This window comes from Vipera ursinii, assembly GCF_947247035.1.
Source record: "Vipera ursinii genome assembly, chromosome: 1".
NCBI lineage: Eukaryota > Metazoa > Chordata > Lepidosauria > Squamata > Viperidae > Vipera > Vipera ursinii.
The window spans coordinates 267,640,483-267,655,706 of record NC_139512.1 but is presented as its reverse complement, the minus strand read 5'-3'; the positions used below and the strand labels follow the sequence as shown (position 1 = coordinate 267,655,706).

At 39.7% G+C, this 15,224-nt stretch overlaps 1 protein-coding gene across 1 annotated transcript in view; it reads right to left on the bottom strand.

The window, feature by feature from the left end:
* Positions 1–9,540: 9,540 nt before the first annotated feature.
* The window catches only part of ARFGEF3 (ARFGEF family member 3), a 77,635-nt gene continuing 71,951 nt past the window's right edge, over positions 9,541–15,224 (bottom strand). Inside the window, exons 32-34 of the mRNA XM_083367118.1 lie at positions 14,390–14,520; positions 11,167–12,400; positions 9,541–9,778 (exon numbers count right to left, since the gene is read on the bottom strand). Of these exons, the coding sequence (XP_083223244.1) occupies positions 9,587–9,778; positions 11,167–12,400; positions 14,390–14,520 (1,557 nt within the window). The 3' untranslated portion in view covers positions 9,541–9,586. The remainder of the gene's footprint in view (positions 9,779–11,166; positions 12,401–14,389; positions 14,521–15,224) is intronic.

Genomic DNA, 15,224 nt, shown 5'->3' with positions numbered 1-15,224 from the left:
TTCTTTGCTACTGTGTCCACCTCGGCCAAGGAGTGACTCAGGTGGGATGGACGGAAGGGGTAGCAGGGCCCTGTCCTGTTTACTTCAGAGTCATGACTTGGCTGGTTTATTCCTTACAGTGAAAGGAAAACAAGAAAACCAAGAGAGCAGGGGGACTGTTTTTTCCCATAATAGGTGCTAAGGATTAATGGCTTTGTTGTGATAATCAGTGCTTTTTTTGTAAAAGAAAAAGGTGCCGGAACTCACACATGTCATACAACCCACCTTGCCTACTCCAGAAGGTTCTATCCAAAAAAGGTGCCGGAACTCCGTTCTGAGCGTTCTATGGTGATAATCATTTGGTATGTGTCATTAAAAGAAAATGTATGAAGTAAGCCTTGCTGTATTAAGCTGAAATAATAGGGCTTTCTTCTTTTGTCAACTAAATACAGGACATTGCATTTTCACTCCTGTTCCCCCCACACACATACTTCTCACCCTCCCCTCGCAACTTCTTACTTCATGAGCTCACTGATCCTGCTGAAGGAGACATAACCTTGAGGATTTTATTTTTTACAAAAAGGGGAAATTTGATCTATTCAATATTTAATGAGTGCTATTTCCATCACAAAACATCTGATCTGAAGCCAGCAAATGAAGAAAGCACAAATGTTCTTTGTTCCTGCTGGAAAGGAAACCCGAGACAAGATCTTCTGCTTCACAGACTATGGCTCCGAGAAGGAGCTGAGACGTCTCCGAGAGGAGAATAGAACCACCGCAAGTAGCTCTGGACTTTTAGAGGAGACAACTGGGTAAAAACTATTGATTTTGTAACATAAGGCAGCAGACTAGATTAGCATAATTACTTTGGGTCTTGAAAAATAAATGAAGGAAGCTGTAAAATAAAATGTAACGAAGGTCAGGCATTGATTAGGAAATCTGCCAGCCGAAAGTAAAATGTTGTGTCATCTTGCAGCCTTCTTCAGTTGTTCAGAAAGGCAAATGATTTATCAGAAATGATAGTAACCCACTTTGTGAAAGGGGAAAAAACCCACAAAAAAACCGGATAAGAAACAGGTAACCCCTCCCCCCCCAGCATCTATAACCCCAAATCTTTATTTATTTACTTAAAAGAGCTATGTAACACCCAACTCTGTGTTATAATCCTGGTGGTTTACACATAATAACACAACAAGAAGCACACACGTGTTCTGCCTATAGAGCCTCAAAACAGAAGTCTTGGAAGATGCAGTGGGCTAGAACTTCCAATTTTCCCAGGAAATACGGTGAAAGGCTGGACTGCATAAGAATACCTAGGGATTGTTGGCAAATATCTCGGAAAGCTACCAGGTGGAGGATGTTATTATAGATTAATATTTTATGCAAAACAGGTTATTTACACTTTAGCCTTGAATGCAATGCATGAAAAACACAACAGCTGGCTCAGGGAGTGGATATTAAAATTTGATCCCACTACAGGCCTGAGTGAATACGATCCTAATAAGGAAAGTTCTTAACTTATATCAAGAGCAGCATTGTGGTAGGGACAAAGAGGTTATGTGTTACTCGCCTCCGCTAATACTATGATTGTAATCTGACTTGGGCCCACTTCTGCATTCTATTTAGTTTTTTTAAAAAAAAGATTTGCTTTTTATCCCAGGCTAGAAAGGGGCATCATTTCACATCCAGACTGGTTCATTCTATCATATAAGGTAACTGGTTTGGCACCAGGCTATTATACTTTGTAAATTATGGTTTATGGCTTATCACATTATGAATCAAAATTACCGGTAACTAACTGTGGTTCAGTAAATAGATAGTGATTAAACAATTGCATGGTATGTTTTGTGAATCCTCATATTTTTGGTCCAAACTGAACAACCTTTTAAGACTTTTTTTAGCGCTCTCTCTCTCTCCCCCCCTCCCCCCATGCTTCACAAGAGATAGCAACATGTCCTGAATATTTTTTAAAATGAAATTTAAAATTACCTCTCTCACTTTGGATTCTACACCACTTGTGCCTAACAAAAAGGCAACAACAATACAGTAATACAGAACTCCAGTGAGTCATGGCAAATTGAAGATGTTCTTGAAAAACAGGAACATTATCGCTGAAATTTGTGGTTAGGTGCAGGATCCAGGCCAGTGAAATCTCTCTGGAAACAGCAAAGATCTTGAGATTGGCCACACATACCCCAGACAGCTATGAGTAAACCACAAGAACTAATGCTTTTGTGGTTGGCTAGGGAGAATAGCAGCTCATTTTTTAATCACTTTGGAATTGATTTTTTAAATTACTTTTTAAATATTGAGAACCTCTAGAGTGCCAAATTTTATGACATTCACTGGATCAGTTTTTTTTCAGTCAAAATAAGATTGAACAATGGATGTCTTGCGTGAACAAATAACTCAGAAATTTTCTAGCATTATTGATTAAATAGATGCTGCTATGGAAGAAGAACAAGTTTTATTGGACAAAAATGAAATTGATTTAAATCTCAACTTAAATATGACCGGGTACAAGAAGGATATTGAGCAAGATGAAACTTTTAATTTACAGAAGAAATCAGCTGAGCTTTTAACTTTATTTTTGTATTAAGTTTTTACACTGTCCATCTCCCCTACAAAGTTAATAGTTAAAAAGGGCATAGAAATATTAGACCAGAGGGGTGTCTTAGATAGCCTATTTTGGATTTACAAAAAAGATTTGGACCAAGGACCCACCAGGGTTACAAATATTTTCTTCTATCAACAGTTATTATTCATATAACATTGGCAAACTCCAAATCTGTTTCTAGAAATCTCCACATCTGCCCACTTAATTTCCTTTATAATTCCAAAGTGAATTGGAAGAGAATAGCTTTTGGACCAAGCTAGAAATGACTAGAGTGGATTTTAGAACATATTAATTAAATTCCCTCTGGGCAAGTGGACAGCATCTGAATGACATTGAGGAGTTGAGTGCTATAGTTGTGGCACATGGGTAGCATATTTTGTGCTTCCAGGCCTTAGCCATGACTTCTGTCAGAGTGCCTGGAATTCTTTACCGCAGCAAAGAACAATTATCAAAATGCAAATATCAATCACTATAATAGGATCATAGCAATAAAGAAGAGACAATTTAAATCTTTCCTCTCTAGTTCCAGCCTGTAATGCACGAATGTACCACCATGCCTACATGCGGCCATTCCTCGCCCCTCATGATTGCAACACTACAGTTCAATCACAGAAATTGACTAGATGACAGTTTTCATTACTTGTAATCAATAGATTCAGCTCATTGTGCCAGAAATCATCTGATAATACCCAATAAGTATAAGGGACATTTTATTGTCTAATTTGTTTCCTGGGGGTCAAACTGTCAAGTTTATTATCCAGTGATTAGAAGGTCACTTCATAGTATAAGCCCAACTAAAGTCACCAGAGCAATGTAGACAATAGGAAAAAGGATGTCGTACAGCACGGGTGTCAAACTCGCCATGTCACGTGACGTGTCATGACGTATCGCAACTTTTTTCTCATTGCCGGAGCTGGGGTGGGCGTGGCCTCTGCATGATGCAAACAGCCTGCGGGCTGGCAGTTTGACACCCCTGTCCTATAGTAATATCCTCTAGGCTTGTTCAACACCTAGCAATTTCTGTAGCACTCCAGGGCCAAACGGAGAAAGTAAAATTGTCTGCTGTGCAACCCCTGATGCATACAGAAGAGTTGTCAAAATAGCTGCTATGCAACTGACAAGTGCCAGTACTGCTGCTTCTATGAGTGGGCCACAATCTGTTTGAGGACCTACTACCTGCAGGCAAGACACAGTGCAAAGACAGGCTTTCTTTCTCTCCCTCTGAGAATTCACAAGGTTCAGGGATGAAAAGATTATTTGGCCCTGTTTTTTCCCCTGAAAGGGATCTAACTATTTTCTATCAGCTCAATTGTTGCAATACTGGAAAATCTAAGATTCTAAACGGATTAAGGGGGCTATGTTCATACACGGAGTCTGTCAGACTTGGTCATTAATGAAAATAAAATAGCTTGTTAGTGCAGTTGGAACAATTACACTTGAAATCTTCACAGTCTTTAAAGATGAATTAAGGAAAATAACAGAGAAACTGCTTGCCAACAATTTCCTGTTAGCATTTAGATTTGGCATGATCATATTTTCAGAATGACAACTGTGGTATTCAAGTCACTTGTCTTAGGACAGAAAAGATGATGATTACAAAATTAAGGGGATGTAACTAATTATCTTATTCAGTAGCATTTGTTCTGACCTATTGAACTTCCCAAATAAAATTATTTATTTTATTTAAATAAATAAAAGTTCCACACTTGCTTTACTTTCTCGTAGTTTCTTTATTCTATAACACAAGCAACACAAATAAGTATGATTCGTTTCAAAATATCCTCCTTTAAGAATTCCCTCCAAACAAAATATACACAAAATACATTTTACAAAGTGACTTGCAATGAATTGTTCTTAAACATACACACAAGAAAAATGGTTCAGGTATGTCCCTCCCTCTCCCCCTCCCAACATATACCAAAAGAAGAGGGTCTAGGGGAGTTATTTTTAAGAGCGCAAGGAAAGCTATGGCAGGATCCAGACATTTTGTCAACAGATATTCCTTATAGGCTTTCATTGGCCACCATAAAACAAATGCAAAGACAATGTTAACTCTACGGACCCACCCAGGGTAGTACATCCTGGCATCATAGTTCTTTACAGCTAACCTTCTTCTGAGTCTTGAAGTGCTTAGAGAATTGCATTTCTTGGCCCAAAACTAGGCACATCCAAGAGTAAAGGTTGGCTGCAAAGGGGTCCCAAATGTCTTTCCCCCTTGAGAATAGTTTGGATTCCTGTCTTTTCATGTCTACCTAGTGATACAAGCCCGATTGTGGCAAGCATCACTATTTAATTTAATTTAATTTTTTTTTTAACAAATAGGATCTTTGGTATAAGAGAGAAGATGCTCCTTTGGGGGTGGCACTTCACTGTTTGGCATAGGGTCTGTCTGGGAAAAGTAATAATTGCAGGACCTGGTTAGTAAATAAATTGCTTGAAGACTGAAGTTCCTCTTTCATTTTGGTAGAGCAACTTTCCCTTTAGTTAAGGCAGAGCACTTTTGTTGTTGTTGTTCAGAAAGTTATGGTACAAAATAAAACTCGCCAGCTGCCCTGACAGACAACAACTCTGCATATACATAGCAGCATTGTGTGAAAGTTCTAACTCCTACACTTTCTGTCACTGCTGTCAGCATTTGTTTTTCTACTTCTGCCTCCAAATCACAGGCAGCTGTTAGGAGGAGAATATTTAGAATATGGATATCAGGGTCCATCCTAAATTGCTTTTCCACTATGGACATAAACAAATAGAATTGATACAGAGCAACTACACTCTATGACTGCCCTCCGGTTCCTTTAATGTGCAAATTCCACCTTAGATCCCATAATCACAACCCAAACTTTGCATAGTGAAATAGGGTGCAAGTTTCTGCCCTGAAGAATGTCCTTTTCCCTGCCTATTTCTTCTTCTGAGATGGATGGAGACCAAGTCACTGAGTATATGACTGCCTGATTTTGCAGGCACTACGGGAGACGTGCAATTCCCTGACCCAGGAGGGCCTTGCAGGATCAAAATGCAAACATGAGCTCTGGGCTCACAAGAGCTTGGTCATTTAGAAAATGGAAAGGGCAGACAGATTGGCGCACACAAAATCGAATGGCTCCCTCCATCAATGTGCACCCATGTCTTGCTTGCAAGGCCAAAAGCATCACAAGCAAAGGTGTCTCCCACTTTCATGACATTTCCATAATAAGTTTATAGAAGTTGGAAAAAGATGAAAAAAATAAAATTCCTCCTCCCACTCAAGTGACTTTCAGTTAAATATTAAACTAATTTTCTGGTTCCTCCCTTGACATGATCTACCATATCCTCAGAACGAGGCACTTTCTCCCCGTTCTACCCAGAGAAGGTTTTTCTTTAAGTTTGGCTGACCTGGCAGCCAATTTACATCTCAGTGTTACATAATACTTTCAACCACCCTGAATAAATAAATAAATAAATAATATTATGATCTTCAGCAGGAACTGTTGTGTATCTACCGCTTGCCCTTGTGGTGAAAGCAGCAATTGGAATGTTTTACAATCAATAGTCGTTCTTGGTAGTGGCAGGAATGTTTAATACTTCTGTTCTTCGAAATAAATAATAGTTCACTGTTGCCTGCCTTGTAATAGTGGCCCTGCAAGTTTGTTACACAGCACTTTGTTATTCCACGCGCACAATGTACAAGTAACCTATACGCAACAGCACAGAACTGAAAAGCTACACTTGAAATCCAACCTTTTTTTGTTTTTCAGCATTCAGGAGAACAGATGAAAAAATCTTGAGTATGGTGATTCTCTCTCTGTTCAAGTTACCATGTTCAACAGATGCTTCAAAGGGACAAGCTAGAATATGTGCTAAGATCTCACTAACAAACAATGTAGGTGTACACCGTGTGAAAATGTTCCCCTAAAACAATTCCCTCTTCACAAAGAACCAGAGAAACACAGCATTATTTAAATCTTGTAAGAACAAACAAATAGAAGAATCAAACAATCATCTCAGGGCATAGCACTGACAAAGAATTCCATAATTCATAATAAACGATCACTAGAGTTCAGCGGCAGCTGACACAACTTGTACATTCGAAGTCTTCTATTGACTGAATGAGAAAATGAGGAAGCAAAGGAAAGGGGACCATTTACTGTTCAAGCAAGCTACAAGGCATCATATTTCAGGCTGATTAAGGCTCTTCCACTCAATCAGTTCAATGACCGTGGTTGGAAATGAAGGCTAGCACAACAAGCAATGCTGCACTGCTCATAAGTTTGATCCCAACTGTATTCCAGCAGGCACGCAGAGTATTTTGCTAGTGCCCTCTTACAGATACAAGAGCAACTGCTCTCATTTGGGCATATTCCAACAATGACTTAAGAAAGAGAGGGAAAGCAGATGCAGCCTTTGACCATATTCATGTAAGACACAAGGAAAGTGTGTGGGATCACATACTACGTATCGTTTTTGGAGCAGTGAAACATGGCTGCCATTTGTTCAGTTTTCCCAGCAGTTCAAGGGTGAGCTCCCCTTTATTGGCGGAGCAGAGATTCACTCCTCACATGCTGCCTGTAGGCATTTTCACACCAGTGTCCTAAATTCCCCGGGCATCAGCTCCGGACCAGCCTGATCTTGTCCCACTTGCTTTTGAATCCAAAGTAGCTTAATCACTGTCTCTGCAGTCCTTGTGGGTCGTTGGTTTTTCCCCCTGACAAAATCGCACGCCTCCCCTGCTACCTGCCTCTGAACTCATCTGCAGCCCATAGCATCTTGACCCATAGGTTTCCAATATTTAGAATTTATCTTTCTTCACTCTTGCCCACCAGCCAGAATAAGCTCAATAATTATCGGTCGCAACTATAAAGAATAAAATAGCTGGCGGAAAAATTGTCAGCAACAAGAAGTGATTTCACTTGTACAACTCATAGTAGTTTCTAAATGTATGAAAGGGTTGATGCTGAATTGGCTGAGAAACCATCAGAGGACATTAGTGCATTTTTTCCAATCAACCTCACCTCACATAGCTCCCCATCAGGGGGATTTGGAGTTTATGTTTCTGTACGATCATTACAGAGGAATTGAGTGATGGGACTTCTAGTCATTCTGCTATTGGTCACCTAGAGGGACAGAAAACACCATCATGTCCTCTGAGCATTCTATGTGTTTGGAGATCCAGAGTTTAAGACAACCATGGTCAATTTCAGTGTGAGAAGTTGTCAGGGTGCAAATGCTATTATGAAGGCAAGATGAGGTGACAGCTGCCTTTCCCAAGTTCCCTTACTGGGTAAAGGTAAAGGCAAAGGTTCCCCCGCACATGCGTGCTAGTCGTTTCCGACTCTAGGGGCCGGTGCTCATCTCCGTTTCAAAGCCAAAGAGCCAGCGCTTGTCCGAGGATGTCTCCGTGGTCATGTGGCCGGCATGACTAGACACCAAAGGCGCACGGAACGCTGCTACCTTCCCACCGTAGTGGTCCCTATTTTTCTACTTGCATTTTTACGTGCTTTCGAACTGCTAGGTTGGCAGAGGCCTTACTGGGATTAACACCTAATTGACACCTCTTGCCTGGTACTGCTTACATTCACAGCCATACCAGCCAGTTTCCTCCATCACTTCTGCTTCCCACAAACTACACGCTGAATTTTTCTTCCTTTTTCTTCTACAAGCTTATACAATGGCCACATTATATAAACTTTTCTCAATTGTAACTAGCCTATTAAATTATAAATTAATAAAGTTATGCTCTACTCTCAAAAAGAAAACATAGAGAAAGCATTTATACATCTTGTATAAATATAGTAAATAAATAGATGTGGTGACTCAATCTGTCCCACAATTAACGTAACCTTTCTTACATTTCTTTATATTCAGCTCTGGATGTCACCCAGCTTGCCGTAAGAAAAAAAATGATGAGTGAATTATATTTCTGCTTGGCCTTCAAACTATAAAGGTCACTAAATAATATCTGAGAATAATCTATTTTACAGATTTGTTGTAAGGGCAAAAAATTGATAACTCTATATATTCTATTCAATTTTCAGATTCTTTTGTCCTGACAGGGAAGCCAGGCAATACAAAATGAAAAGCCTGAAAACAGAAAACCTGGGATACATTTTACAGCGTTTGTTAACATCCAGTGAAGAGATGAACAAAGATATAGAACCAGAAAACCTAAGTAATTTACAGGACATAGAAAATATATATTTGGTCTTGGGTCTGCATCAAAATGAGAAAAAAAAGACTTAAATTCATTTCTCAACTGAGCATTGGACAAGTCTACCAATTTCTGGATAGGCACCTTATAGCAATATGAAATAATTCATGGCACCTACAGTACCTCCAAGATGGTAAGTACTTTTGTCTGAAAACCTGTTACAATCACACTGAAATATAATCACTTCCTAAGTTTGGAGACTTAGTTTTCATTGCCAAGGTTTTTAAAAAGGTTAGAATAAATGGGCTCCTCTGTTCATTGGCACGCCTATTGTTTTAAATTCAGATGACTTAAGGATCGGATGCCTCATTTAAGACGTAACAGAAATCTGTATTAAAGACATCTCCACAATCGTTACATTCTCAATGGTCAATCTTGACAAAGTCTATTCTATGACTGTGTCCATTCCATGCTATTTTTCTTGCTCCACAAACTTCTTTGCTACCTACCTGTGAAAGAGAGAGTCTTTTTTTTGTTCTTTAGAAAATATGCAGTATCAAACATACTGATACTGTCAGCCTGTCTGAATATCGGCAGATCTGAAAACCTATTTCAAATTTAATGCAAAGGCTCCTTCTATCATATTCTGCTATTTTACATTCTCAGGGGTCATGAGTATGACTACACTGTGCTCTTAAGATTTAACAGCATGAGATAGAGCTTGCTAGTTATTACTGACTAGCAAATGGGCAGATGTACATCGTTCTACCTTTTTTTTAAATAGACAAGTTTTCAACAAATACACTTTATATGTTTCTCGAAATATGTTAGATTCAGTCTCTCTTTGATAAGGCAACTAAAGTCTTCTACACAATGATGTCATAAACCCTCCCCACTCTTCCTAGCCATTCTCTCAGAGCTTGACGAACCCGAATATCTGTCACATGGCAAGTCAATTGACTGATGCAAGGAAATACTGCTGGTTGAAGGGCGATGAAGATCTGGTCTGGTAAGGATTGAATCTGATTAAGAACTGTCAGAACCATGTTGGTCCATGCCTAAAACAATGCAAAGAGAGAGAGAGAGAGAAAAGGGAACAAATAAATTAGGACAATGCAAGAAAACAAATTGAAGAACATAGATCAGTAGGGAAAATAGGAAGGACACCTTTAGGAAAAAAATGTAGTATTAATGTTAAGTGAGAACATAAGGCAGTTCGGTATGAAAAGTATTTTACCAGGGTTGAGTAATAGGGCTATTAGTGTAAAGTGCCCAAGAAAGGAGAATAATCTCTTTAGATGAGGGATACTTAGCGACCATTTTCTATGTTCTGGTACCGTATCTAGTTGATCCAGGCCAAGATGCATAAAAATGCTAATATGACAAACATGCCAGAAATGAAAAACGGAAACAACTATTCCAATGTGCTCTACATGGAGTTGATCTTGAAGATTCAACTGGTTGAGAATGCAGCAGCACAGTGATGGGTGTGCCGCATCTGTGTCTCCTCTGCTTCTTGAGGTGCACTGATTACTGGTATGCTTCTCAATACAATGCAAGGTGATGGTTATGACCCATAAAACTCTACTTACTTGAGGAATCACCTACATCCTGTGGTATCATCCCAACCTGTTTGATTCACATGGCTGGTATGCTCTGGGTCTCTTCAATTAAACACCATCTATTGGGATCTGGAACCATGCCTTCTGTTGTGATACCTGCTCTCTGGAATGAGATCCTTCCTCAAAATCTGTGTGACTCCCAACCTGATGGCATTCTGGAAATCCTTAAATATCTGGCTATTTTCCCAGGCCATGGTTTAGGGTGGTTCAGGCCCTGTCACATTGTGCATAGGTGTGGATAGATGCATCTGCTCTTGGTTCTTTCTTTTATCTTTTCGTATTTCTTAAGTTCAATTTTTATTCTGTTGGTTTTATTGTACACCACCCAGAGTTGACTTGGAGTCAGCTGGTGACTACTTTGAATGAATTAAACTAAACTGAATAAAAAAAAAATATAGGAGATTAACTCATTCTGGGAAGTTCACAAGGATCTTGTTGACATCTGAACTAATCACAGAAAATTCTGAAGTACAGAAGAAACTTAGATGATTGTCAGAGTGCTCATGTTAGACTAAGGCACTTTTGCCAAGAAGCCCTATGTATACGCTTTATAGGTAGGAGTCTGTGTATATCTTTATGTATATATAACAACACCAGAACATTTTGCTAAAAACGCTATATGCTTAAGACTCATTGTGTAGACACAAGCATCTCATATTTTATATAGTAGTAGGCTTCTGTTTAAAAAACAATTTATTTTATATAACCGTAGGTTTGTATTTAGAAACCAATTAAGAAACCAAGTGTCCCAATATGAAAGGCAAAAGCAGGTGTCCTAAATTTAAAAGTTCTTCCACTTTATTTCCTCTCTTCTCTTTTCTTACCTGTATTTGTGCCTCCCCATCCCGAACCGATATGCTGAGTGAGCTGGCAGTCGACCCAGAGCGCGGCCTCTTTTCTTGCCTCAGAATCTCCGGTCCTGCACTAAAGGAGTGCCTCATCTGGCCTTGATCAATCAGATTTTGTGGCCTTTGGGGGGGGAGAGGTGAATCTGGCCCTCTTGCACTGAGAGGATCCCCTTTCTTGTCAGCTTTCATCATCTCCTTGGAGAAATTAGCCAAGTTATGCTGTTGTTGTTTTCTTTTTTTATATTCTGTCATTAGTTTTGATATGGTTTTATCTGTTGCCATGGTGTAAATTTTGTTGCTAGCACTCTCCCACCATTCTTTTTTCCTGCCTTGGTCTTTCTTCTCCATTTTGGGGCTCAAAGGTGGAAGAAGCAGAATATCTGTACTTCCCTTAGGAGTGAAGTTTTCAGCGAGCGAGTCCCTAATCTGGCTTCTGTCATCTTCTGAAGGGGTGTTTTTTCCGGAAAGGCCTCCTGTAGATGGTGTGGATGTTTCTGATTGAAAGGATGGAAGGATGAAGAAAGGGTCTCCTCTGAAGACTGGGAGCTCATCAGCACTATTTTCCAAATCCAAATGCATCTGAATGTAGTTGTTACATAACTCCATGCAGAGTTTGTGAAGCCTTTTGACTAGCCAAGCCCAGTCTGCATTGCTCACAGGCTGAACGCTCAAAGATGGCAACCTGGCCCTCCACTGCCTCTTCTCTTTCCCCCTTGGTGGGCTGACTTGAGCAGTCTCTTCAAAAATGTCTTCGTCTTCTGAAGAGCATTGCTGGGATGAATCAGTGCTCCTTTCATCCTCTTCATAAAGGATTTTCTTCACCTGCTCTGCAGTGATATTTTCCTGATTGGTCACAATAGCACAGATCAGGGCATGGAAGTAGATATTGAAGCTCATGGCCGACTGGCGGTACAAGTTGGCAGCCCCGCCAATGCCAGATACCTTTTTGAGCAAGCACTTCAGCCCAGTCCTTGTATCAAACTCTCTGGCTGTTCGGTAGGAGTCCAGTAGTAAATCAAAGATGACTGCCAAGTTCTGCATGGAAATGTACCTGAGGAAACCAGTGAGTTTGGTTTCTGGCAACTGGTGTGTTACCTTCTCTTCAGCTTGTGACGGCCCTTTCACAAATTCTTCCAATAAAATATCGTATAAATTCTGCAGCAGCACTTGGTGGGAAAGCAGGCTCACCACAATTGTTCTGAAAGGGATACTTTGGGTAGCCGAAAAAGAAAGAAAGAAAGAACGAGAATTTAGAACCTCATTAATGTTTCTTGAATGGCTCAATTATATTAACTTCTTTCTTCAAGAAACCTCAGGTGATAAGGTAATAACCACCTCATAATAATTATAATTTTTTTGTTGTAAAGATTGTCATTAACTAATGCTGCTTATCATCTGCAGCTTGTTCTTGCAGTGTGTGAGCTTTGTTAATCGCGGTTGTGTTTATAGCGCTTTCATTGTGTTTTAATACTCTCTGGTGGTGGCCTACTGGCATTAGTTTTCTGGCACCAAAGAAAATGGTGGCTTTCTGAGGAACGCTAGGTAAAAGACTAGCCCAAATGAGGCCCCAAATGATGTATAGTTCAGTTTGGAGGTAACAGTGGTGGGGGTGTTTTCTCTTGTGACATACATGCATTTTTTGCAGTGAGACATCACAGTGTGCCAGAAATTGTGCATGGCGGGAAGTCGTTGTCCTTGGTAACACATTCACTACCGGCAAAATAGCAAATATCTCACTGTGGCATATTTGCACACTGCAGTGTGGAAAAAGGGAAGGGTGGAACATACACAGGAACTTTCAAGGGTTTCCATTTTATAAATGCATCTTACAGAGGTTGTAATTCACCCAAGAGCTGAAATTACAACTGTACCGGCCTTTTTCCTTGCTGATTTAGTCTTAAAAAGGTAGGAAAGCTTCTCCCTTTTAAACTAGATAGTTAGAGAATAAGTTAGTTTTAAATAGTTATTTCAATTTCTTAAATCGCTTAAGGGGATACTTTTTCTGGATAAATATCTGTATCTCAAATGCCATTTAAGAAAATACATGATTTGGACGTTGGCTTAAAATTGCATTGAAGGAAAGAAACTCTTGTCTTACCCAAGTTTCCTGTGTATTGGTTGCAGCATTATAAAGAAAAATCAGACAGAAAAAAAGAGAAACTCGACTAAGTGAAAACAAAACTGCAATACACTTCGGGATTGACATGCAAGAGAAGATAAAATAAGCAAGCAAGCAAACCCACTGTTGTAGCAAGTCTTGTATAGAGGGACAATTGTATCCTTGCTTAAAAAAAAAACAAAAATTACAGAATGATCTCCCAATCAGAATAGGTTGAGAAATGGGATGGCATGAATGTTATTTATTATATTCCTACAATGAATTCATAGTTTTGTACAAATGCTCACAATTAACCCAGAAATCTGGGTTTAAGGGCTGTCGGCTTTCTGCAATATCTTCTAAAAAAAAAGTTTCATCATACTGTACATATATTCCCCCTTCCCTCTCACATATTTTGGCTAACTCAGCGTTAAAGGTGCAAATCTGTTTTTCGCTGCGAGGGTTTGCATCTTAAGCATGCACTAATGGTGCCAAGGATATTTTATGCAGTTCACCACCACACTCTTATTCTGAGGCAAGACCTTATGTAATGCTGGACTTCTCAAACTGCAAATCAGCACTGCTTGGGGGGGGGGGGCGGGGGTTGTAAGCAACTCGGAAAGAGAATTGCCAGTTTTTAAATCTTGTACTATTAACGTTTGCTGCAGTCTATGTTCCTTATTCTATTGCAAAGCTTGAACATCCCAGCGTGTACAGAGTAAAATTTAAAGACAAAATACATATATTTCTTTTTCATCCCCATTCATTCTCTTTACCAATATTTATTTATTATTTAAAGGGAGTCATTGTAGAGCAGAGTTTGGAAACATGTGATCTACTGAATTACACATTCCAACTACTTTTTGTTTCCCACTGTAAGACACTAGCCCAGGGGTCTTCAAACTTGGCCCTTTTATCATTTGTGGATTTCAGCTCCCAGAATTCCTCAGCCAGGCATGCTGGCTGAGGAATTCTGGGAGTTGAACTCCACAAGGGCCACATTTGAAGACCCCTGTACTAAACTATCCAAATATAAAGTATAAAGTGCCTTTACTCTGCCTCATTTTGCTTGTTGTTTAATCTTAGAAATCTGTTTCTTACCTTTTTTGCGAATGGCCATTGGACTTCTTATCAGGAGGCAGCTCAATAATAAGCACACAAGACTGAGCATGCTCAAATCCTTCCTTGTTATTGGGTGTCTTTGGGGAGCACTGTGTGTCCAACATGAACACCTGTGGGGGAAAAAAATCATACCAATGTGCTGTTTCCTTATTGTTGTTCGGGAACTAGAGGCAACTCAGCACCAGAGCAAGCAATTTGGAATTAAAATGAGACAATCTAAGTCTTGGTGTCAATGCTGTGACAATTAAGAAATTGCAGCCATTTTACCTTTTGCTTTACTTGTGCTTTTTCTATTGCTTGGATTCTCAGATGTAGAAGGGGGGAAGGCCTGAGCTTTTTAAGTTAGCCTAAACAATTGCAGCTGGGTGAGCTTCAAAGTCAATTCTAGATAAAGTTTTGGCGGGCTGTGAAGTGGGGAAGAGAGCCCGTTTTTTTAGATTAATTGGTGAATGTCATTTAATGACAGCCTTTCTGGGGTGTGAGTTGCAACTTGTTACATTGTATGGGGGGAGGGAACTTTAGTCTTGCGTTCAACTATGTAAGTGCCGATACTTTGTTTCCTGAATAAAATATTCTTTAAGGAAGAAATCTTTGCCTTGAAGTTTATGCTGGTCAGAGTAAATAGCTATTTTAGGAATTAAGAACTGTCCCCTTAAGGGATAGCCTTTTGGGTAATGTAGTTTTAAGTTACCTGGTCCCATCTGTGTTTCAGATTGGCCACTGGGAGGGACTTCTGATTGGCTACCTGGGATTACTGGCTACGTGCAGGCCAGCAGGGGTTTTTATGGATTCCAGCCACGGGAGCTGTTTGCTC